The 24409-nt window shown below is 40.9% G+C and overlaps 1 protein-coding gene across 1 annotated transcript in view; it reads right to left on the bottom strand.

Moving 5' to 3' along the window:
• Positions 1–24409, bottom strand: part of MAGI2 (membrane associated guanylate kinase, WW and PDZ domain containing 2) — a 610224-nt gene that overhangs the window by 109326 nt on the left and 476489 nt on the right. Inside the window, exon 15 of the mRNA XM_027124164.1 lies at positions 423–608. Coding sequence (XP_026979965.1) covers positions 423–608 — 186 coding nt within the window. The remainder of the gene's footprint in view (positions 1–422; positions 609–24409) is intronic.

Here is a 24409-nt window from a genome sequence, read left to right as displayed (position 1 = left end):
ATTTAAAATTCTTATCAGATGCAACATTTCCTAAATGAGCTCTCTTTATACCACAACTTCCTCAAGCTTTTCAAAATCGATCTTTGAAGAATCCTCCAGAGCTTAACGGCTAACATGATTTTTTTTTTTCCGCCAGATTTGTAACTTTATCATCTCTGTTGAATGGGTTCTGGCTTAATATAACCATAAAAACAGTACTGCCGGGACCAAAGGGAAAGACTGAACAAGCCAGTGCCTTGGGATTCACACTAGTTATCTACAACACCATATAGCTTGATCTTTGAATGAAACTGGTATTGAGTAAACAGGATATGGGTTGCAGCAGAGTGTTAATTTTTGCAAAAATGGAAAAAACAACTTCTGATGTTCTGACACCCTGACCGCAGCCAGGTGGGCTCCACGACCCCAGTGCAGGCACTCACCCTCCTGGGGAATGATGCGAAGGGTGACACTAAGACCTGCATCCTTGATGAGCTTCACGATGTCAGCGTGAGGCATGTTGATGATAGACTGGCCGTTCACTGCTAAGATCCGGTCTCCCACTTTTAGTTTCGCACAGCGATCTGCGGGACTCCCATCAATGATGCGTCCAATTTTATGTGGCACAGCTACAGAAACATCCCCAACAGAAACAGGTATTAGGGGCATGACCAGTACATGTTTTACCTTTGAGTATCAGCCGCATACGAAACAATGCAATATCAGAATTCTTCCTTTTGTCAGTGTATTTGCCTCTTGAGATTACAATCATCCCTATCAAGTACAGCTCTGTGCATACTACTGGCACCGGAGTCTCTAAATTCAAGTCCTTTGCAGTGACGGGCTAATTCCAAACACATGGACCATCATAATCACCCTAGGATTAAAAATACAGCTCTTTGGGTCTTATCCTAGACCTTGCAAATCAGAATGTTCATGTAGGAGGGGAGGACAATGGATTTTCAAGAAGCTCCTCAAGAGATTCTAATACATGCAAAAAATTGAGAACCACAGACGTCGAACACTGTGCCCAAAGAGCTCATACTCTGGGGACAACAATACAGTTCAGAAAAATATAATAAATGCTGGGAACCTAACATCTACCCTTTTCTGTTTTACTGAGAGGAGAAAACAAGAAAGGGAGAAAAATACTTATATGGGAATTACCCAGCTGGTGAAGAAGTTATGACCAACTTCCTACTTATCTACTAAGCTGTAGTTTAAAGGCTGATGCAGTTTTCAACTATTACCTCTTCTTTCTGATTCAATGCAAGTGGTGCTGAGATCTTGCTAATATCTGGTAGATAATATATTTCATCAAATCTAAGATGTCATTGATGCTAAGATATACCTTTCTTTTATGGACAACAAGAAAGAAAAATAGAAAAAAAAACAACTCTGGCAATTAAACAATGACACTCTGACGTAACATGCTAATTTCTGAAATATTAAAATATGAAAAATGTGTTACAATTGATGAAATATGGTATATGTCTCTTTAAAACAATGAAAATTCATTTTCTTTTTCATTATTCATTTATATATGTGGGGAGAGCCAGGTTCTTGGGGATATAGATTTTCTAGCAGGTTGACTCGTATTCAATGTCATTGTTTGAGTTCCTACCAGGTTATCTGTTCCTGGGGTTGGACATCAATAGTGCACAGTGTCCCTATAAGTGCCCTCAAGAAGCTGACCATATAGAAAGCTGTTTCCTTTCCTTTTTTCCTCCATGACAGGAGCCCCAGTGGGGAAATTGCCTGTCAATGACTTGTTGCTCTCCCTGTGGAAGTCAGGGACTGATTTCATCTGCATAAAGAGGCAAAGACGCACTCCACCGTTCATTATGCTCCAGGGATGTCTGTACCTTGAACTCTCAATCTTGTGTATGTGTTACAGTGAAAGGCAGAACATGGCTAATGGCCATGGTAAGGAAGGACAATCAGAGAGTTAATGAACCAATACCTTGATCATATTTCTGTTGTGAAAGGTTACAGGTAGCATATAAAAATACCGGCTGAGCCTGCATCTCTGAAGTGAAGCTAATCATGTTGCAAGCTCAAACACAGTTTTATTTACCACAAGCATGGATGGCTTTAATTAAGAACACCTTACTTACAGCATACTAATGATCCTTCGACAGTCTTAGGACAATATATTGCTCAAGTAGAAATGTAATAAGAACTCATTCATTTACTAACTGCATAACATGATATGGGTGTTGCAAGCTGTTTGGGCTTCACCCGTAATTAGAGTGAACTTTTGTTGCTGTTTTTGCCCCCTTTCATGTTCAAGAGTGTCCTGGAACAGTCAATAAATGATATGATCTCCTGGGTCATAATGCATATATTGTTACCTATCCCGACCTTTGAACAACTACATGATCTCTCTGAGTTTCTGTATTTCAACAGTAAAATTGGGATAATAATATAGTTGCCCTCACAGGATGGTTCTGAGGAGTAAATGAGTTATCATACATAAAATGACTAGAACAGTGCTTGGCATTAAGAATTGCTAAGTATTAACTTTTCATTCATTCTTTTTATTACGATTATTTTTAAGTGTTTCCGATATCACGGTTGATGTGTGTGTGTTTGTACGTAGGCACCGGCTCGAATTCTGTCTGCATGGGGTAAACCTGTAACAGCTAAAACAGCTTCATTTGGGAAAGAGAGATATGTTTTGTGGAAAATGCAGACACTAGATGAGGTCAAGAATCCTGTTTGCTTCTCTCAGGTTTCACAAAAAAGGTGTTGCCGGTCTCTGTAGGAAAACATCAACTTATAAGTAAGAGTTTATTATCCAAAGGGAAATCAGCATAATACAGATCTCTTCTGTATATGACGCATTAACCACATTGAGCCTTATACACACACACACACACTATTATAACTACATTAAAATAAATACAATTTGATCTTTAACAAACCATATGAGATACCTGATAGCATTATCACTGCATGTTTACGGTGGAGGAAACTGAGGCATGAAACAGTCTGCAATTTGCCCAAGGTCACATAGGCTGACCAGGGTTTAGAATCCCAGACTGTCAGATTCCACGGCCTTTGCGCTTAAGCAGAGCCCCATGCTGCCTCTCTCGCCCTCACCATCTCCTCCCTCCACTCAAGCGCTCCCTGAATGCCCAGGGCTTTCATTTGGTGAGTGCAGGCTGCCTCTAAGGAGGGAATCGTAAATGCTTCACCAGTGGCCCTGATTCAGGGGAGAGTGAAAGGCAGGAGCTTTGCTTGAAGTGGTTTCTTTGTGGCTGCTGCCTTTTGACAGGCAAGGCATGAGGAGAAGGGGAGGGGAGAAGAGGGTGGAGAGGAGAGAACAGGGAAACTGGACAGCTCCTCATGCCATTTAGCGAGGACTTCACATCGTAGTGTCGTTCCTTTGAAGTAATTTCTTTGGGTATTAGAAACACTCACATTTGAAATGAAATTTAAAAATACATTTCAAAACACATGCAAATGATATATGGATGATTTGCTGTTTTGAATTATTCATGCCTCTGCTCCCCTCCATTACTGTGTATCATTTATAATTTACTGGGCATGAAACTCCAAACGTTTCCAAACAAGATTTCGTACACACACAGACACAGACACAGACACACACACACACACACACACACACACACTAAGCTATTACTTGTTAGTATCCAGGGACTGTATTAGGAACTTATTTTAACTCCTTACAGCTACAATGTGAAATAGCTGTAAAAATTTAATAATCATGTTTATTTAACCATTGAGAAAAGAAAGTGTCAAAGCCAGGATTCAAACCCACACCTGTGGCTTCAAATCTCGGGGTTACTTCCTTCTTTTTGTAATATGTGGCAGGTTGAAAGCAATTTGAATTATGAGGAGTGAAGGACTGACTGATGAGACTTAGCTTAGGAAGCATGCTGCTTGAGAGTTCAAGATGAAAGTTTCATTCTAAATAGAATTATTTGCATATAGTGATAACGCTTAGTTTCAAGGCCGTTTTCACTTTATTAGGGTACGTCGCATAAAAACTAAAATAAATCAATAAAATCCAAGATAAAAGAACGAGAACTAAAATAAATTCTATGGCAGACCCATGGAACGATGGAGTGGCTTACGTAATATCTGAATGAGTACATGATGTAGAAATGTACATCCAGTCATTGAAGTGCTTCAAATGGTTTTATTCAAATTGTTTTCTATTGGCATTTACTTTAATAAAAACAGTATTTGAAACTCTTGGCAGCTGAAGACAGCCTCACCTTCCTTTACCAGCATTTCCCCTACATGTGTAAGTACATCAAATGCTGCTGTACAACAAATCATTGACAAGGGGTGTGCTCAGAGAAGTTTCTCTCCGAAAACAAGACGCAGCTCCGTTTGCTCAATCCTGAGGTCTACAGAGCTTATGACCTAAGTGCTTTCTGTGCATTGCTAATGGAATTACAGAGCATGGAGGAGGCCCTGACCTTGGTTTCTATTATTGGGATGAATGGTACTCATTAATGCTCTTAGAATTGATGACTGAGGTAATGCCGGAGCACAGTCCATGTAGACAGCATGCCTTCCAGACATCGTCTGTCGGGCAGCAACATAAATGAAGTCTCTGGGTAAGGCTTCTTGACACAGTGTGCTTAGGATACGCAGATATTTGGGAAAAGTTGCAGTGTCATGCGGCTTCGGACATACTGACATTTGGGAAGGAGACAATGTATTACCAGTTAGAAATATCCCTTTAGTTGCAAATCACATAAGTTCTGGAAAAAGAAACCCGTCTTTTTTGTTTCTTTATTCATTTCTGGGTAAAACACTACTGTGCACTTACACTGCAATATGTTGTATATTTTCCTGTAGATAAATTGACTCTTTTGGCACTGCCCAACACAGAACACTTGTTTTAGTAGGAATGTCCAGACATAATCAGTTGGACCAGATGCTAAGTTAGTTCTGAAGGCCTGGACTCTTTGGGGCTTTAGCCACAACCACTACAGGAAGCAACGATCCTCCCTTTTGGCTGTTGGTTTCTCTTCTGGGACCATTTATGGTCTATCCAGGCTCCTTCAGCCATTGGTCAACCAATGAGCTCTTGTGTTCTATCTTGGGTCAGTTCCCATAAAGAAGGTGGGAGGGTTTTTTTTTTCTTTCGTGTTTTCCTCCTGAAGTTTTTGGTGGTGGGTTATTCGTGAGATTATTAGCTGCACCACCCTGGTGGAAGGGAGTAGTGGATCTCCCTCCCACCTTTCCCCCCGTATTTCCTTGTTGTCTTATAGGTATTCCATTTCAGAGACGGAAGAGCCTGAGACTCATATTTACATTTAATTATCTCCTTCTTAACAGATTCCACAAAGTGGAGTTGTATATGGAGGAAAGCATTATATGGGGAAAGTGAATTCTGCATCAATCATGTCAAACTAACAAGCGAGAAGTTTCTGAAGTGAACATGACAAAAATAAACACTTCAAAGGCAAACGGTAGCATAAACTGTCGTTAGCTCACAATTCCATTAATTTGTGAAGGTTAAACAACAAGTCATTAGCTTAAAGAGGCAAGAGAAGTTAGTTTGGGTTTAGAATCTATGACCTGGCATGAAAAGAAAAAAAAATTTTTAATTGGATGATTCCAGTTGGTTTTCTTAAAATACTCTGTGAAGATTATTTACTGCCTAGTTTTAAAACTGTGGGTTGGGGCAGGAGAATCAATTATTCTATCAACAACACATTGCTGCATAGCATCTTCTGAGTAACAGACACAATGCTAGGTGCAGTGGGGAAGACAATAATAAAATAAATACATGGTATTTGCCCTCAAGAAACTCCCAGTCCAGTTGCGGAGATGAGGGATAATCATACAAAATATTTAAACTAAAACACAAATGGCAAATCTGTGGTAGAGGTAACATACAATAAGAGTAGAAAGGTAGGGTGAGCTATTGAGTCCCGGTGTGGACTCAGAGAGTGGTAAGAAAAAGGAAGATCACTCTGGGGAAGAGAGAGCATAGTGCCCCTAGGCTAATTCGCAGCTCCCTTAGTGAAAAACTCACGGTGGTAAAGGGGGTGCTATCAAATCCACGGAGGAGGATGCATGGAGAGGATGCTTTGTAGACGGCGTTCCTACAACCCATCATTATGCTTCCCTATCTGAGATCCCAGATGTGAGGCCTTTGCCCAGCTCCTCTCTATATAAAAGAAAAACAGAAGAGTAATTCTCACAGGGTGTTTCTGTCTAATAAATGATGATGAATCCTGATTTTTTTTTTTTATTTTGCCTTCAGAAACCCGAGTCTAGTATTTTTTAAACAAATTTATTTGTTTATTTATTTATTTATTTTTGGCTGTGTTGGGTCTTCGTTGCTGCGCACAGGCTTTCTCTAGTTGTGGTGAGCGGGGGCTACTCTTTGTTGCAGTGCGCAGGCTTCTCACTGTGGTGGCCTCTCTTGTTGCGGAGCACGGGCTCTAGGTGCGTGGGCCCAGCAGTTGTGGCTCGCGGGTTCCAGAGCGCAGGCTCAGTAGTTGTGGTGCAAGGGCTTAGTTGCTCCACTGCATGTGGGATCTTCCCGGACCAGGGCTCGAACCCGTGTCCCCTGCATTGGCAGGCAGACTCTTAACCACTGCGCCACCAGGGAAGTCTGCGAGTCTAGTATTAATCTTGCTTATTTTCCATCTCTTTCATTCCTAGAAGTCCCGAATGAGAGTGTTCTATGGTGACATTTAGCTAGATGGTGTCCCTTCCTGGAGTGTGACACAGTGTCCTTTGAAAGAGATTTTCTTGGTCGTCACGGGGTGAAGATGTAGGAAAAACATGTATTTGGTGTTTTAAAAAAATGGTGGTAAAATTAAGAAAAAGCAGACTCCATGCCTTGTTTTCCTCTAGAAGTCTGTAAAATTCAGATTTCCAAAAACGAAAACGTCTTCCCTGAATTTCATAGCCAAATGAGTTGTAATCCCAAACCGAGCAGCTGGTGTTTTAAGGACTGCAGATTCCAAAAGTGCACTTTCCCCCCTTCAGCACCCACGAGTCATTCTCTTGTGGTTGAACAGTTTAGTTCCTGCCGTTGGTAACAAGCAGATGGTCACATGGGAGAATGGAAAGAGAGCCTCACCACTGGCAATTTGGGAGGCCAGTCGAACTCATGTTTCCCAGGGCACAAAGCACCATCTAAAAAGTTATTAACCACACAGTTGGAGAGAAAGAGACACTCATCAGCCGTATCTTACTTCGTATGCTACTATTTTGCTGAAAGTGAATTGGTAATCGAAAGAAATCTCATTGCATTAGGAACTGTAATTAGCTACGACTTGACTATCCTATCCTGGAACACGAGGTTGGCTTGGCATGGTTTCTTTGTTTGGAAAGATTTGGTGGACTTGTAGACACAGGGCCAGTTTCATGTGTGTGTGACCTGTGCAACCACACAGGTCTCTGCACTCAAAAGGGTCTCGTGTTGGGTTTAATGGTGTGCTGTCACCATCCTGATCTTCTTAACAATTTTTGAATAAGGACGTCACGTTTTCATTTTCCACTGGGCCCTGAAAGTTATATAATTGATCCTATGTGGCTATATCCATAATATATTTCCTCTTCATATCACTCCATTGCTTTTACCGTCTGCAATGGAAGACGTAAAGGAGAATATGGTAGAGTTACCAAGAAAAATTATCACAAAGGGTCGTGGGGGAAGGAGCAAAAACAATTTCTTTCTCCAGGGGTGGTTGCATTTCTCATTCTCATTCCCATGCACATGACTAGAAGTAAGGTAGTCCAAATAATTTCTGCTATTTCTATTCTTAAAGATCCTTGATTCTTCACATGTTGATTCAAGAGGCCTAAAAATTACCTTAATTCTCTTATTGCGTTGTGAAAATATTCTTGTAAGTCGATCGTTACTGAGCATCTACAAAGCAAATATCCTTCTTCATCTTTCTTTAAATAGATTTTAATGTATGCTACCACATTTCAAGGAGTTTGTGTATTCTTTGCTTATGATTTACTTCCCTCATAATCTGACAAAATGTCTAGATATGAGAGTTGCAGGAACTAATGAAACCGCAGAATAGCCATTCTCCTCAAATCTATAGGAGCCAGAAGGGTATGCATGTGGGTATGTCGAGCTGGAGAGGAAGAGAATGGAAAAGCAGTTCCATTTCTAGATATCTAAGCCTTTATCTTCTGTAGAGATACATCTCATTTTATTGTATATCCTAAGAAGTTACCTTTTACCTTGCTAATTTCTAGGTAGCTGGGACATTCTGTTTTGGTCTGAAAGTTGCTATAGAAAATTTGTCCCTCTAAGTCAAATATCAACTCTAGTCAACACTTTTTGTATTTCCCTCCAAAGACCCTGGAAAGGATATATATTTCCATCACTTAGTTAAATCAGCAACCCACGATTTTCCAGTCATGGAGTAGAAGGTGAAATTCTGTGTCACTCAACTTGAATAATTTTAGTGAGTAAAATTGTATGGCTTTTAGTAAGTTTTGCTTACAAACAACCAAACAGCAAGATGACTCAGTAACAATGGAAAAACAATTTAGAGAGTTACTGATATTAAAAAATGATGAAGGTTTCTTCTCTGCACAACAGAAAAATAAATGGTTTTGCTCCTTTTTAAACACAGTCACAGGGATGAGATGTGTTACTATACATCCATTCCAAACATGCAAATCTAACTTTCAAAGGGTTAGTTGCTCAATTTTATAATGACAAATTTAGTTCCTGACTAAGAGGTTCTTTTTATTTATAATTCATTACAGAGGGCTTATCATATTATTGCTAGAAAATACTGGATTTTTGTACAAAATGAGAATTGTATACAAATTTTAAAATTCATGTCATGATGTAAAAAGGGGCAAAGGAAACAGAATAATAGTACTATCTTCTAATGATTGGAAATCTCATAATTAAAACAATTTAATTGAGGGAATATACACACAAATTAAAAAAATAAAAGACAACCTAAATGCTTATAATGAAAAACCTTAGTCTCCTGCCCTAATCCACCTCCTTTCTACTTTCTTCTTCACATGTCAAATTATATTATATGGCTATTTCTCAATTTGTCAACTTGAGTCAGTAAACACTAACTTCCTATTATGATAGAGGTTTTAGCACTCTCACCCTGCACCCCACCTCCTCTCCTTATTTGGGATGTTTTATCACTAGTTTTAGTTAAACCAGTTATCATTGTTTACAGTTTTACCATGTAAATATCATTCACTGTAGTGTTTCGTGATTCATTTCTTTCCTTCCTTCCCACCTTGAATCACTGTGTCTGATTGTATCATTCCCCTGCCCCCCTCCCCCCATCCCGCTTCTACAATATGCTATCTCTATATTCTTAATTTTATCCCCCAAAGCTGCTCAAGTCATCTACGTAATTTAGCCTTCTGGAGACCTCCCTCCCAGAGGTGGGTCGGCTGCCCTCAAGTCCGCTCTTAGTGTTATTCCGGGGAATTCCTATTGTTCTCCGAGGTGGAATGCACAGTCTGTAAACCCAGAGCCTTTTTTTGATTCACTCTTTCATTTTTCTAAAGCACATCCTACAGTATCTTCCTAAGAAACCATGCATGGGAGAAAGTAAATGTTCAGTATTTAATGTTTAAAAAATCACTTTTCCTTCTTCATTTGATAGAATTCTAGCTTTAGAATTCTAGATTGTATGAAGTTCGAGATTGAAAAAATCATTTTTCCTCAGAAATTTGCTGGCATTGTTCTATTGTCTTCTAGCATCCAGTGTTGCTACTGAGAGTTCTGAACTCCTCGGGATTCTTTTTCCTTGTATATATTTATTTTTCCGTTTCCTTTTTTGTGTTCTAAAGTTTTTTTGTGTGTGTTCTAAAGTTTTGCAATGATGGATTTCGGTGTGGTTCTTTTCAGTATGGAGACATTTGGTTTGGGGAACTTTTATTATACTATATCTTTGCCGTCTCTTTCTGAAACTCTGCCCCCTCTTTCTGAAACTCTTACTAGTTAGATATTGGCTTCCTGGATTGATCTGTTAATTTTCTTATCACGTCTCTCAAACTTTGTTTCTTTTTGTCCTACTTCATGTGAGATTTCCTTTACTCTATCTTTCAATCCTTCTGTTGAATTTTAAATTTTAGTCAAGATATTTTCAATTTCTAAGAATTCTTTCTTTAATCATATTTTTTATAGCATTCTATGTTTATGATGGTAATATCCTCTATCTCTCTATGTATTCTCCACTTAAAAGGAATGCACAATGTGAGAGTTGCAAGTTTTATTTGGGGCAAAACGAGGACTACAGCCCAGGAGACAGCACCCAAGATAGCTCTGAGAAACTGCGCCAAAGAGGCAGGGGGGAAGGTCAGTATATACGTGATTTTGGCGAAGGGGGAATACATGCAATCAAACACATATTTTTTACTGAAGGTTTCTGCTAGTCTCGTGCAGGTTACTGCTAGTCACGAGGAGCAGAAGTCACCGTGAAGGATTTTAGTGCTTCCCTACATATGAGCAGATGCAAGAATTGGGCTCATACTATATTTTCCTGAAAATATCTAACTATCTGAAGACCTGTTCTGCCAGTTTTTCCCAGAGCACAGAGTGCCTCATCTCTGCTCCCCACCTGAACTCGTTTCAGGGGGTGTTGAGAGTCAGCAGCTGTAGCAGCGCATGATTTAATCCTTGTAGAGGTGGATGGCAAGTGCCAACGGAAAATGCCACTTTGCAGTTGACAGCATGTAAGTGAGCAATCTTTGAAGCTTTCTTTTGTTCCATTTCTTCTAGTATTCTTTCATTATTGTTTGCTTGTTTTTCTGTTTTAAAAAGACAAATTTCATGTCTGGTGGTCATGGTTGTTGTGTCCCATTCTCCCCAGGTTTTTAAAGTTCTGAGCTGCTGTGAGTTTCTAAAAAAAAATGAGCAGATCTGGGCTATCCATTTCTCTTTTTGGCTTCCTTTGCCCTACAAAATGAGTTGCCACTTTTTTGTCTTTAAAATAGCTTCCCCACTCATTCCTTTCTTCTTCATTTACTACCATTTTATTGGTTTCTAAGAAATGGGAAGAGATAACACATGGTTAATGAGATCACTAATTAGAAATTGAAAATATCTTTTGTAAATTTAAGTCAGTTGTTGCAATCAATATTTTGGTATACCAGTTTAGAGATTTGGAATCTGTTTGGGAAAAAAATATTGTCAATAATTTAAGTACCCAAACTTTAAAAGTCCTGTGATCTCCTGTAGCCCTGACAGATAAAATATAAAAGACAACTGATTTCTTTTTGTTTTTTTAACATCTTTATTGGCGTATAATTGATTTACAATGGTGTGTTAGTTTCTGCTGTATAACAAAGTGAATCAGCTACACATATACATATATCCCCATATCTCCTCCCTCTTGCAGAACAACTGATTTCTTTCAAGAGTTCAGAAAATGTCATAAAATTACATTTCATCAAGCCCAGGTATTTGGTTAAAAATGTTCAATGAAACCACACTTTCTTTCCTCTATATCTCTCGACTGCCTTTGAGACTTCACACCCATCAATGTACTTGGCTTTCAGTAATTTCTCAGCAGGCCCAGTAGAAATGGTTGATAGTTACAAGCAGGTGTTTCTGACAAGTCATGTTTCTCATTTTTACGGATGCAGTGTATTCTACCTCTGCCACCTCCTTTTTCCCTTTTATAGCTTCTGAATCGTGTTTGTAAAAAGTCACTTGGCTATCTTCACACAGTTTCCTTGTTACAATAGGTAAATGTCAAAAGCCATCAGGTGCAATATCAGCTTTTTCATTGTATTCCCCTAAGCCCTCGGGTAGATAATAACTTCTTGCAATATTTTCTTAATGTAAACAGAATCAGATACTAACCCAGGCAAATGATTCCTCCTGAGCCAGCTGTCCTTTTCAATATGTTATCCAGAAGATTACATGAATATTTATTGGCTGCTCAGTTTCCCACAGAAGCCAAAGTTCCACTAATAGAGTATATCATGTTTTAACTTGAAATAATGTAATTTTGCATGACTGAATAAAACTAAATATGAATAGGCCCTCAAGCAAAGTGTTCAGGAGCTAGAAGATCTTGGTCACATATTAATTTTGAAAACAACTTGCAGTGTGACCTCTGAGTGGCCAAATAAATCACGTCAGAGTTTCCTTATTTGAAAAGTGAGACCATCACTGCAGATGGTTTTTCTTTCTTATCCTTATCTTTCTTACCCAAATATTACACATTTTAACGTACGAATTTCTGGTTACATGTATTTTCTCTAACCCCTTGTACTTTTTTTTTTTCTTTTCTTTTTTTTTTGCGGTACGCGGGCCTCTCACTGTTGTGGCCTCTCCCGTTGTGGAGCCCAGGCTCCGGACGCGCAGGCTCAGCGGCCATGGCTCACGGGCCCAGCCGCACCGCGGCATGTGGGATCTTCCCGGACCGGGGCACGAACCTGTGTCCCCTGCATCGGCAGGCGGACTCTCAACCACTGCGCCACCAGGGAAGCCCTAACCCCTTGTACTTTAAAGCATAGTTACTATATGTGTTTTCAGTTTTACTAAGCAACATATGTCTTCATAATAACTTCACTTGAGATCATCATCATCAAATGATTTTTATTACTCTACCATGATAAATGAATGAGAAATGTGAAAACAAAGGCTGAAGAACCTCAAAGTGTGTTTCTTTGTCCACAGTGAAATACCAACTACATTCTATAAGGAAGGGACCAAAAGTGAAAAAGCAGATATAAGGACGGCAGAAGAGCACATGAAAAGATCCTCAATATCATTAGTCTTTAGGGAAGAAATGTAACTTGAAACAACTACATACCTACTGGAATGGCTAAAATTTAAAAAACAACAACAAAGCCTGAAAACAAGTACTGGTGAGTGAGGATGTGGACCATCTAGAGCCCTCATCCAGGGAAATACCAAATGGAACAGCCATGCCGGAAAGTGGTGCCACATGAACCAACAATTCCACCCCTAGATATTTACCCACGTGAAATGAAAACGTATTTTCACACGAAAACCTGTATGAAGAGGTTCACAGCTGCTTTATTCATAATTGCCCAGAACAGGAAACAACCAGAATATCCTTCAACTGGGAATGGATAAGCAGACTCTGCTACATTCACACAATGGAATACTATTCAGCAACTGAAAAGGAACCGATACTGACACATGAAGCAACCTGGATGAATCTGAAATGCATTATGCTAAGTGGCTACATACTGTGTGATTCTACTTATATGGGAAAAGGCAAAACTACAGAACACAGAACAAATGCATGGTTGCCTGGGCTGAGAGTGGGCAGAGGGCTTGACCTCCTCGTGGTAGTAGTTACAAAACCAAACACATCTGTCAAAACTCACAGACTATAGACTAAAAAGGGTAACATTTACTATCTATAATTAAACCTTAAAAATGGGAGCGGGTTTTGGAGAAGATGGCGGAAGAGTAAGACACGGAGATCACCTTCCTCCCCACAGATACACCAGAAATACATCTACAAGTGGAACAACTCCTACAGGACACCTACTGAATGCTGGCAGAAGACCTCAGACCTCCCAAAAGGCAAGAAACTCCCCACGTACCTGGGTAGGGCAAAATAAAAAAAAATAGAGACAGTTGGAGGAAGCCGTGAAGGAGGAAAGGTGTCCACACACTAGACGCCCCTTTGCAGGCGGAGACTGCGGGTGGTGGAGGGGAAAAGCTTCAGAGCCACGGAGGAGAGCGCAGCAACAGGAGTGCGGAGGGAAAAGCAGAGAGATTCCCGCACAGAGGATCGGTGCTGCCCGGCACTCACCAGGCCGAGAGGCTTGTCGGCTCCCCCGCCGGGGTGGGCGGGGCTGGGAGCTGAGGCTCGGGCTTCGGGCTTCCGTCGGAGCACAGGGAGAGGACTGGGGCTGGCGGCGTGAACACAGCCTGAAGGGGCTAGTGCAACACGGCTAGCCGGGAGGGAGTCCAGGAGAAGTCTAGACCTGCCGAAGAGGCAAGAGACCTTTTCTTGCCTCTTTGTTTCCTGGTGCACGAGGAGAGGAGATTAAGAGCTATCAGCTTGGACCCCAGAGACGGGCATGAGACGCTAAGGCTGCTGCTGCCGCCACCAAGAAGCCTATGTGCAGGCACAGGTCACTGTCCACACCACCCCTCCCGGGAGCCTGTGCAGCCCGCCACTGCCAGCGTCCCGGGATCCGGGGACAACTTCCCCGGGAGAACGCACGGCGCGCCTCAGGCTAGTGTAACTTTATGCTGGCCTCTGCCGCCGCAGGCTCGCGTTGCACTCCGTACCCCTCCCTCCCCCCGGCCTGAGTGAGCCAGAGCCCCCGAATCACCGGCTCCTTTAACCCCGGCCTGTCTGAGCGAAGAACAGACGCCCTCCGGTGACCTACACGCAGAGGCGGGGTCAAATCCAAAGCTGAACCCCAGGAGCTGTGCTAACAAAGAAGAGAAAGGGAAATCTCTCCCAGCAGCCTCAGGAGCAGCGGATTAAATCTCCACAATCAACTTGACGTACCCTGCATCTGTGGAATACCTGAATAGACAACGAATCATCCCAAAATGAGGAGGTGGACTTTGGGATCAAGATATATTATTTTTTACCCTTCTGCTATTTTTGTGAGTGTGTATGTTTCTGTGTGAGATTTTGTCTGTATAGCTTTGCTTTCACCACTTGTCCTAGGGTTCTGACCGTCCGTTTTTTTTTTTTTTACTTAAAAATTTTATTTTCTTAATAATTATTTTTTATTTTAATAATTTTATTTTATCTTACTTTATTTTATCCCCTTTCTTTCTTTCCTTCCTTTCTTCTTTCTTTCTTTCTCTCTCTCTCTCTCTCCCTCCCTCTCTCTCTCTTTCTCTTTTTCTTTCTTTCTTTCTTTCTTTTTTTCTCCCTTATATTCTGATCCGTGTGGAGGACAGGCTCTTTGTGCTCCAGCCAGGCATAAGGGCTGTGCCACTGAGGTGGCCAGGTTCAGGACACTGGTCCACAAGAGACCTCCCAGCTCCACGTAATATCAAACGGTGAAAATCTCCCAGAGATCTCCATCTCAACACCAACACCCAGCTTCACTCAACGACCAGCAAGCTACAGTGCTGGACACCCTATGCCAAACAACTAGCAAGACAGGAACACAGCCATCTCCATTAGCAGAGAGGCTGCCTAAAATCATAAGGCTACAGACACCCCAAAACACACCACCAGACATGGACATGCCCACCAGAAAGAAAAGATCCAGCCTCATCCACCAGAACACAGGCACTAGTCCCCTCCACCAGGAAACCTACACAATCCACTGAACCAACCTTAGCCACTGGGGACAGACACCAAAAACAATGGGAACTACGAACCTGCATCCTGCAAAAAGGAGACCCCAAACACAGTGAGATAAGCAAAATGAAAAGACAGAAAAGCACACAGCTCATGAAGTAACAAGGTAAAAACCATCAGACCTAACAAATGAAGACAAATAGGCAGTCTACCTGAAAAAGAATTCAGAATAATGATAGTAAAGATGATCCAAAATCTTGGAAATAGAATAGACAAAATGCAAGAAACATTTAACAAGGACCTAGAAGAACTAAAGAGGAAGAAACAAGCAATGATGAAGAGCACAATAAATGAAATTAAAAATACTCTACATGGGATCAATAGCAGAATAACTGAGGCAGAAGAACGGATAAGTGACCTGGAAGATAAAATAGTGGAAATAACTACTGCAGAGCAGAATAAAGTAAAAAGAATGAAAAGAACTGAGGACAGTCTCAGAGACCTCTGGGACAACATTAAATGCACCAACATTCGAATTATAGGGTTCTTAGAAGAAGAAGAGAAAAAGAAAGGGACTGAGAAAATATTTGAAGAGATTATAGTTGAAAACTTGCCTAATATGGGAAAGGAAATAGTTAATCAAGTCCAGGAAGCACAGAGAGTCCCATACAGGATAAATCCAAGGAGAAACATGCCAAGACACATATTAATCAAACTGTCAAAAATCAAATACAAAGAAAACATGTTAAAAGCAGCAAGGGAAAAGCAACAAATAACACACAAGGGAATCCCCATAAGGTTAACAGCTGATCTTTCAGCAGAAACTCTGCAAGCCAGAAGGAAGTGGCAGGACATATTTCAGTGATGAAGGAGAAAAACCTACAACAAAGATAACTCTACCCAGCAAGGATCTCATTCAGATTTGATGGAGAAATTAAAACCTTTACAGACAAGCAAGAGCTGAGAGAGTTCAGCACCACCAAACCAGCTTTACAACAAATGCTAAAGGAACTTCTCTAGGCAAGAAACACAAGAGAAGGTAAAGACCTACAATAACAAACCCAAAACAATTAAGTAAATGGGAAAAGGAACATACATATCGATAATTACCTTAAATGTAAATGGATTAAATGCTCCCACCAAAAGACACAGACTGGCTGAATGGATACAAAAACAAGACCTGTATATATGCTGTCCACAAGAGACCCACTTCAGACCTAGGGACACATACAGACTGAAAGGGAGGGGATGGAAAAAGATATTCCATGCAAATGGAAATCAGAAGAGCTGGAGTAGCAATTCTCATATCAGACAAAATAGACTTTAAAATAGAGACTATTATAAGACACAAAGAAGGACACTACATAATGATCAAGGGATTGATCCAAGAAGAAGATATAACAACTGTAAATATTTATGCACCCAACATAGGAGCACCTCAATACAAAAGGCAAATACTAACAGCCATAAAAGGGAAAATCGACAGTAACACAATCATAGTAGGGGACTTTAACACCCCACTTTCACCAATGGACAGATCCTCCAAAATGAAAATAAATAAGGAAACACAAGCTTTAAATGACACATTAAACAAGATGCACTTAGTTGATATTTATAGGACATTCCATCCAAAAACAACAGAATACACATTTTTCTCAAGTGCTCATGGAACATTCTCCAGGATAGACCGTATCTTGGGTCACAAATCAAGCTTTGGTAAATTTAAGAAAATTGAAATTGTATCAAGTATCCTTTCCAACCACAATGCTATGAGACTAGATATCAATTACAGGAAAAGATCTGTAAAAACTACAAACATATGGAGGCTAAACAATACACTATTTAATAACGAAGTAATCACTGAAGAAATCAAAGAGGAAATCAAAAAATACCTAGAAACAAATGACAATGGAGACACGACAACCCAAAACCTATGGGATGCAGCAAAAGCAGTTCTAAGAGGGAAGTTTATAGCAATACAATCCTACCTTAAGAAACAGGAAACATCTCGAAGAAACAACCTAACCTTGCACCTACAACGATAAGAGAAAGAAGAACAAAAAAACCCCAAAGTTAGCAGAAGGAAAGAAATCATAAAGATCAGATCAGAAATAAATGAAAAAGAAGTGAAGGAAACGATAGCAAAGATCAATAAAACTAAAAGCTGGTTCTTTGAGAAGATAAACAAAATTGATAAACCATTAGCCAGACTCATCAAGAAAAAAAGGGAGAGGACTCAAATCAATAGAATTAGATATGAAAAAGAAGAAGTAACAAGTGACACTGCAGAAATACAAAAGATCATGAGAGATTACTACAAGCAACTCTATGCCAATAAAATGGACAACCTGGAAGAAATGGACAAATTCTTAGAAATGCACAACCTGCCAAGACTGAATCAGGAAGAAATAGAAAATATGAACAGACCAATCACAAGCACTGAAATGGAAACTGTGATTAAAAATCTTCCAACAGACAAAAGCCCAGGACCAGATGGCTTCACAGGCGAATTCTATCCAACATTTAGAGAAGAGCTAACACCTATCCTTCTCAAACTCTTCCAAAATATAGAAGAGGGAGGAACACTCCCAAACTCATCCTACGAGACCACCATCAACCTGATACCAAAAACAGACAAAGATGTCACAAAGAAAGAAAACTATAGGGCAGTATCACTGATGAACATAGATGCAAAAATCCTCAACAAAATACTAGCAAACAAAATCCAACAGCATATTAAAAGGATCATACACCATGATCAAGTGGGGTTTATTCCAGAAATGCAAGGATTCTTCAATATACACAAATAAATCAATGTGATACACCCTATTAACAAACTGAAGGAGAAAAACCATAGATGCAGAGAAAGCTTTCGACAAAATTCAACACCCATTCATGATAAAAACCCTCCAGAGAGTAGGCACAGAGGGAACTTTCCTCAACATAATAAAGGTCATACATGACAAACCCACAGCCAACATCGTCCTCAATGGTGAAAAACTGAAAGCGTTTCCACTAAGATCAGGAACAAGACAAGGTTGCCCACTCTCACCACTCTTATTCAACATAGTTTTGGAAGTTGTAGCCACAGCAATCAGAGAAGAAAAGGAAATAAAAGGAATCCGAATTGGAAAAGAAGAAGTAAAGCTGTCATTGTTTGCAGATGACATGATACTATACATAGAGAATCCTAAAGATGCTACCAGGAAACTACTAGAGCTAATCAATGAATCTGGTAAAGTAGCAGGATACAAAATTAATGCACGGAAATCTCTGGCATTCCTATACACTAATGATGAAAAATCTGAAAGTGCAATCAAGAAAACACTCCCATTTACCACTGCAACAAAAAGAATAAAATATCTAGGAATAAACCTACCTAAGGAGACAAAAGACCTGTATGCAGAAAAGTATAAGACACTGATGAAAGAAATTAAAGATGATACAAATAGATGGACAGATACACCATGTTCTTGGATTGGAAGAATCAACATTGTGAAAATGACTCTACTACCCAAAGCAATCTACAGATTCAATGCAATCCCTACCAAACTACCACTGGCATTTTTCACAGAACTAGAACAAAAAAAATTTCACAATTTGTATGGAAACACAAAAGACCCCGAATAGCCAAAGCAATCTTGAGAACAAAAAACGGAGCTGGAGGAATCAGGCTCCCTGACTTCAGACTACACTACAAAGCTACAGTAATCAAAACAGTATGGTACTGGCACAAAAACAGAAAGACAGATCAATGGAACAGGATAGAAAGCCCAGAGATAAATCCATGCACATATGGTCACCTTATCTTTGATAAAGGAGGCAGGGATGTACAGTGGAGAAAGGACAGCCCCTTCAATAAGTGGTGCTGGGAAAACTGGACAGGTACATGTAAAAGTATGAGATTAGATCACTCCCTAACACCATACACAAAAATAAGCTCAAAATGGATTAAAGACCTAAATATAAGGCCAAACACTATCAAAGTCTTAGAGGAAAACATAGGCAGAACACTCTATGACATAAATCACAGCAAGATCCTTTTTGACCCACCTACTAGAGAATGGAAGTAAAAACAAAAAAAAACAAATGGGACCTAATGAAACTTAAAAGCTTTTGCACAGCAAAGGAAACCATAAACAAGACGAAAAGACAACCCTCAGAATGGGAGAAAATATTTGCAAATGAAGCAACTGACAAAGGATTAATCTCCAAAATTTACAAGCAGCTCATGCAGCTCAATAACAAAAAAACAAACAACCCAATCCAAAAATGGGCACAAGACCTAAATAGACATTTCTCCAAAGAAGATATACAGATTGCCAACAAACACATGAAAGAATGCTCAACATCATTAATCATTAGAGAAATGCAAATCAAAACTACAATGATGGGCTTCCCTGGTGGCGCAGTGGTTGAGAGTCTGCCTGCCGATGCAGGGGACACGGGTTCATGTCCTGGTCTGGGAAGATACCACATGCCGCTGAGCGGCTGGGAACATGAGCCATAGCCACTGAGCCTGCGCGTCCAGAGCCTGTGCTCTACCATGGGAGAGGCCAAAACACTGAGAGTCCACATACCGCAAAAAAAAAAAAAAAAAAAAAACTACAATGAGTTATCTCACACTGGTGAGAATCGCCATCATCAAAAAATCTAGAAACAGTAAATGCCGGAGAGGGTGTGGAGAAAAGGGAACACTCTTGCACTGTTGGTGGGAATGTAAATTGATAGAGCCACTATGGAGAACAGTATGGAGGTTCCTTAAAAATCTACAAATAAAAGTACCATACGACCCAGCAATCCCACTACTGGGCATATACCCTGAGAAAACCATAATTCAAAAAGAGTCATGTACCACAATGTTCATAGCAGCTCTATTTACAATAGCCAGGACATGGAAGCAACCTAAGTGTCCAGAGACAGATGAATGGATAAAGAAGATGTGGCACATATATACAATGGAATATTACTCAGCCATAAAAAGAAACGAAATTGAGTTATTTGTAGAGAGGTGGATAGACCTAGAGTCTGTCATACAGAGTGAAGTAAGTCAGAAAGAGAAAAACAAATACCGTATGCTAACACATATATATGGAATCTAAAGAAAAAGAAAAAAATGGTTATGAAGAGCCTAGGGGCAGGACAGGAATAAAGACGCAGACATAAGAGAATGGACTTGAGGCCACAGGGAGGGGGAAGGGTAAGCTGGGACAAAGTGAGAGAGTAGCATGGACATATATATACACTACAGAACATAAAATAGCTAGCTAGTGGGAAGCAGCCGCATAGCACAGGGAGATCAGCTTGGTGCTTTGTGACCACCTAGAGGGTTGGGATAGGGAGGGTGGGAGGGAAGGAGATGCAAGAGGGAGGAGATGTGGGGATATATGTATATGTATAACTGATTCATTTTGTTATTAAGCAGAAACTAACACACCATTGTAAAGGAATTATACTCCAATAAAGATGTTAAAAAAATGGAAGAAAAGTAGAAAATCAGGAAGAGATAAAGAAAAGATTTGGGATGGAAATAAATAGAGATAAGTTAAAGAACTAATGTCGAGTAGGCAGGAGAAAGGAGGTGGGAGGGGAGAGTGGAGGAGGAGGAAATGCTGCCTCGTCTGCATTGAAAAGCTGAACAGGGGCTTCCCTGATGGCGCAGTGGTTGAGAGTCCGCCTGCCGATGCAGGGAACACGGGTTCATGCCCTGGTCCGGGAAGATCCCACATGCCGCGGAGCGGCTGGGCCCGTGAGCCATGGCCGCTGAGCCTGTGCGTCCGGAGCCTGTGCTCTGCAATGGGAGAGGCCAAAAGAGTAAGAGGCCCGTGTAATGCCAAAAAAAAAAAAAAAAGAATGAAAGATACATAGTTGTGTATAGACTCAGCTAGGATATGAACTTAGCTATTGGGAGGCTTACTTTAAAGCTTGTGAGCATGTACATTGATTGGAGCTGAAAGCCATGCCTGTCAGCCTTCTCTTAGCCACTTAGCCCCAGGGAGCTTCACTATCAGTGGCTAACTTGATGCTACCAACTGGGTGTCTGTGTCCTCTCCAAATTCGTATGTTGAAACCTAAGCCTCAGAGTGACGGTTATTTGGAGGTGGGGCCCTGGGAGGGGATTAGGTCATGAAAGTGGAGTCCTCATGAATGGGATTAGTGCCCTCATGAAAGGAACCCCACCGATATCCCTTGTCCCTTCCCCCACATGAGGGGTGAGGGCACAGTGAGAAGATGGGCCATCTATGAAGCTGGCCCTCACCTGGCACTGAATCTGTCAGCACCTTGATCTTGGACTTCCCAGCCTCCAAAACTGTGAGAAATAAACTTCTGTACACTGGTGTTTACAAGCCACCAATCTGGTGGCTGTTACAGAAGCCTGAACGGACTAAGACACTTGGCAACCAATACAATAAAGGTTTTATTGTATTTGAATTTTGTCAAATGCCTACAGGAAAGTAAGCTATTTTTCATCTTGCTGTTCATCTAGCAAGTCTGAAAAACATTTGAATGAAGACTTCTAAGTGGAAATATTCTTCTATCTCGTGTTATTTCCACCGTCCTCTGCCAGAACGCCTTATAAACTATGTACCCTTGCTTACTGGAAGACTCTCCTCCATGATGAATCCATACATATATATCTATATTATGAACAGTCTCTGAACAGAAGGTTTTGGGCACCTCACCCTTGAGAAAGCAGATGGGTTCATCAGGTGCCCAACATCTGTGCATGTCTGTGGAGCAAACCATTGCCTGGCTTAGAGAAATAAGCTGTGGAAGAGATCAGACTGGAAAATGAATATGCCAGTAGCAGGCCCTACTATTAATTAATTTGCTTTGGCACAGTATACATGTTAGGAGTGCCTAGTGAACTTCACCCAGAGGAGGCTGACTGATTAATCTTTAGAAATAATTCTAACCAAAGACTGGCAGTGGTTTGTTTGGGAAAAAAATCCAGCTTAAATTTCAAAATTATTGGTGGTCAAGTGAACAAGGAGAGCTTGTGCTGGGATTTGGTCTGGCAGGAAGGAGTTGGGTAGAGGTACTCCCTGAGTCCTTGGTGAAAGCTGGGGTACAAAAAGAAATGCTATTTATCCCAGTCCAAGTGGGAAAAATATTCCCTCATAGCACTCTTTCAACATAGCTGGAAAATGGTGATAAATAACGGTACTGTGTTCACTTAACAACATGCTTTTAAAATAGATGTCTATGTGGAATCAGCTTTTCTTACGTGGTTGATTGTTGGAGAAAAGGAGAAAAATAAAATCACAGAGAATTTAATCCAACATGAGGCCCTGAATAGACTGTAAAGAAAATGTGTCCTTTGCAAAAGTGAACTGCAGGCTCAGGATTTGTTTGAACCCCATGGGAGGGTGATGGGCATTTTCCACTGGTAGAGGGGGACCGTGTACACAAAGTCTGGGCTCTTTTTGCAGTTGCGATCTCCCTGTACCATCTAGTGAATAACAAGGGGCTGCAGGACATAAGCCCAGAGGAAACAGCTACTGATCACCAACCAACGAGCTTTAAGACAACCGAATAGTTGAAGCTAAGAAGGCATCCGCACATCCACCTTCTGCCACTGCCCGGAGAGTCTTTGAACATAATAATAAAACCCTCCTGAAAATGATTCCCACTGGGGGAAGCTTATGATTTATGAGCTCCATTCAAATACGAAAGATGGTCTAGATTTTAAAAAAAAAATACACGGTGAGCACTCAGATTTTTTTGATAGGTTGCATTGCTCTTCTTCTTGAGAATAAATAAGAATGATGGTGTGTCTCTGTGGACCTGTTTTTTACAAGTTAATGATCTTTAAATTTGTTGGTGCTAAGAGAGTAAAACGCTTACATTCGTCTTTCCATTTTAGTTAATAGATGCGTGGATGTTAGGATATCAGAGTACTTAGAGTTTATGCAAAACCTTTTTTTGTTGTTGTTTGCTTGTCTGCTTACTGGTAAGACCTAGGCAGCCAGGTTTTATTTAATTTGGGAACAAACCTAATCATGCTCAGGACTGAAATAAAAAATGGAATTTAATCAATAGGTCCTAGTCATCTGGTTTTACCTGGGTATGATCCTATAAAGAAGAAATGTGAATTAGAAGTTGTTCACTGGGAACAGATAGGGGTTACTTTGTTAATGAGGATTGTGAAATGAATAAATAATTTGAAGTCACCCTTTCTTCTAAGGAGCTTGGGCTGCCATCCAAACCTTCCTGCTTAGGATGATATGATTATCGCTGAGGTGATGTTCATACACATGGATGGCCATTCCAGGATGAGGTGAGTCGGAGGGCATACTGAGGCCGGCAGCCTGGGCCTTCGGAGGACAAGGGTTTTGCAACCCAGATGCTCACGACTAGAGGGCTTCCCAGAGGCACCGAGATGGCTCGCTGGGGCCTGATTTCTTAGAGGCCTCTCTCATCTAAGACTTCACCCCTGAGCTGGTACAGAATCATCTACTCAGGCTGAGAACAACTGATGCGAAATCTGTATTCTGGGACACTGTGTTACAGTTCCACTTTCTTATAGTGCAATTTCTCACGCTGCGCGAGGACCAGCTTGCAAACATTTCCTCCCCTGAGTTCTTTGCTCATTCTCAGAGATATGTCTTGCTGCCTCTAAGGGATGGAACAGCTCGGTTTAGGTGTATAGGAAGTGAGACCAGAGAACATTCACACTTTTACTTTGATGAGGATAGCGCTGATCACTATATGAGGATCTAATCCCATCCCACCAACATAAATTATGTGACAAATCCTTAAAAAGTATGCTACCGGGGGCTTCCCTGGTGGCGCAGTGGTTGAGAGTCCGCCTGGCGATGCAGGGGACACGGGTTCGCGCCCCGGTCCGGGAAGGTCCCACATGCTGCGGAGTGGCTGGGCCCGTGAGCCATGGCCACTGAGCCTGCGTGTCCGGAGCAACGGGAGAGGCCACAACAGTGAGAGGCCCGCATACTGAAAAAACAAAAAACAAAACAAAACAAAACAAAAAAAAAAAAGTATGCTACCGGGAACTGTGAGGGATTCAAAGAAATGTCATAATTTCTTGCCCTTAAGGAACTTACAATTTATTTAGGGGAAGGAAAACTTACAATTTATTATAGGGTATAAACCTATAAAAGTAAAATGAGGGGCTTCCCTGGTGGCGCAGTGGTTGAGAGTCCGCCAGCCGTTCCGCGGCATGTGGGATCTTCCCGGACTGGGGCACGAAC

Source organism: Aethalodelphis obliquidens, unplaced genomic scaffold (genome assembly GCF_003676395.1).
Source record: "Aethalodelphis obliquidens isolate GAN/ISIS:26980383/991018 unplaced genomic scaffold, ASM367639v1 scaffold27, whole genome shotgun sequence".
Taxonomy (NCBI): domain Eukaryota; kingdom Metazoa; phylum Chordata; class Mammalia; order Artiodactyla; family Delphinidae; genus Aethalodelphis; species Aethalodelphis obliquidens.
Note: the sequence above shows the minus strand (reverse complement) of the source record. Positions and strands in the feature narration are given on the sequence as shown.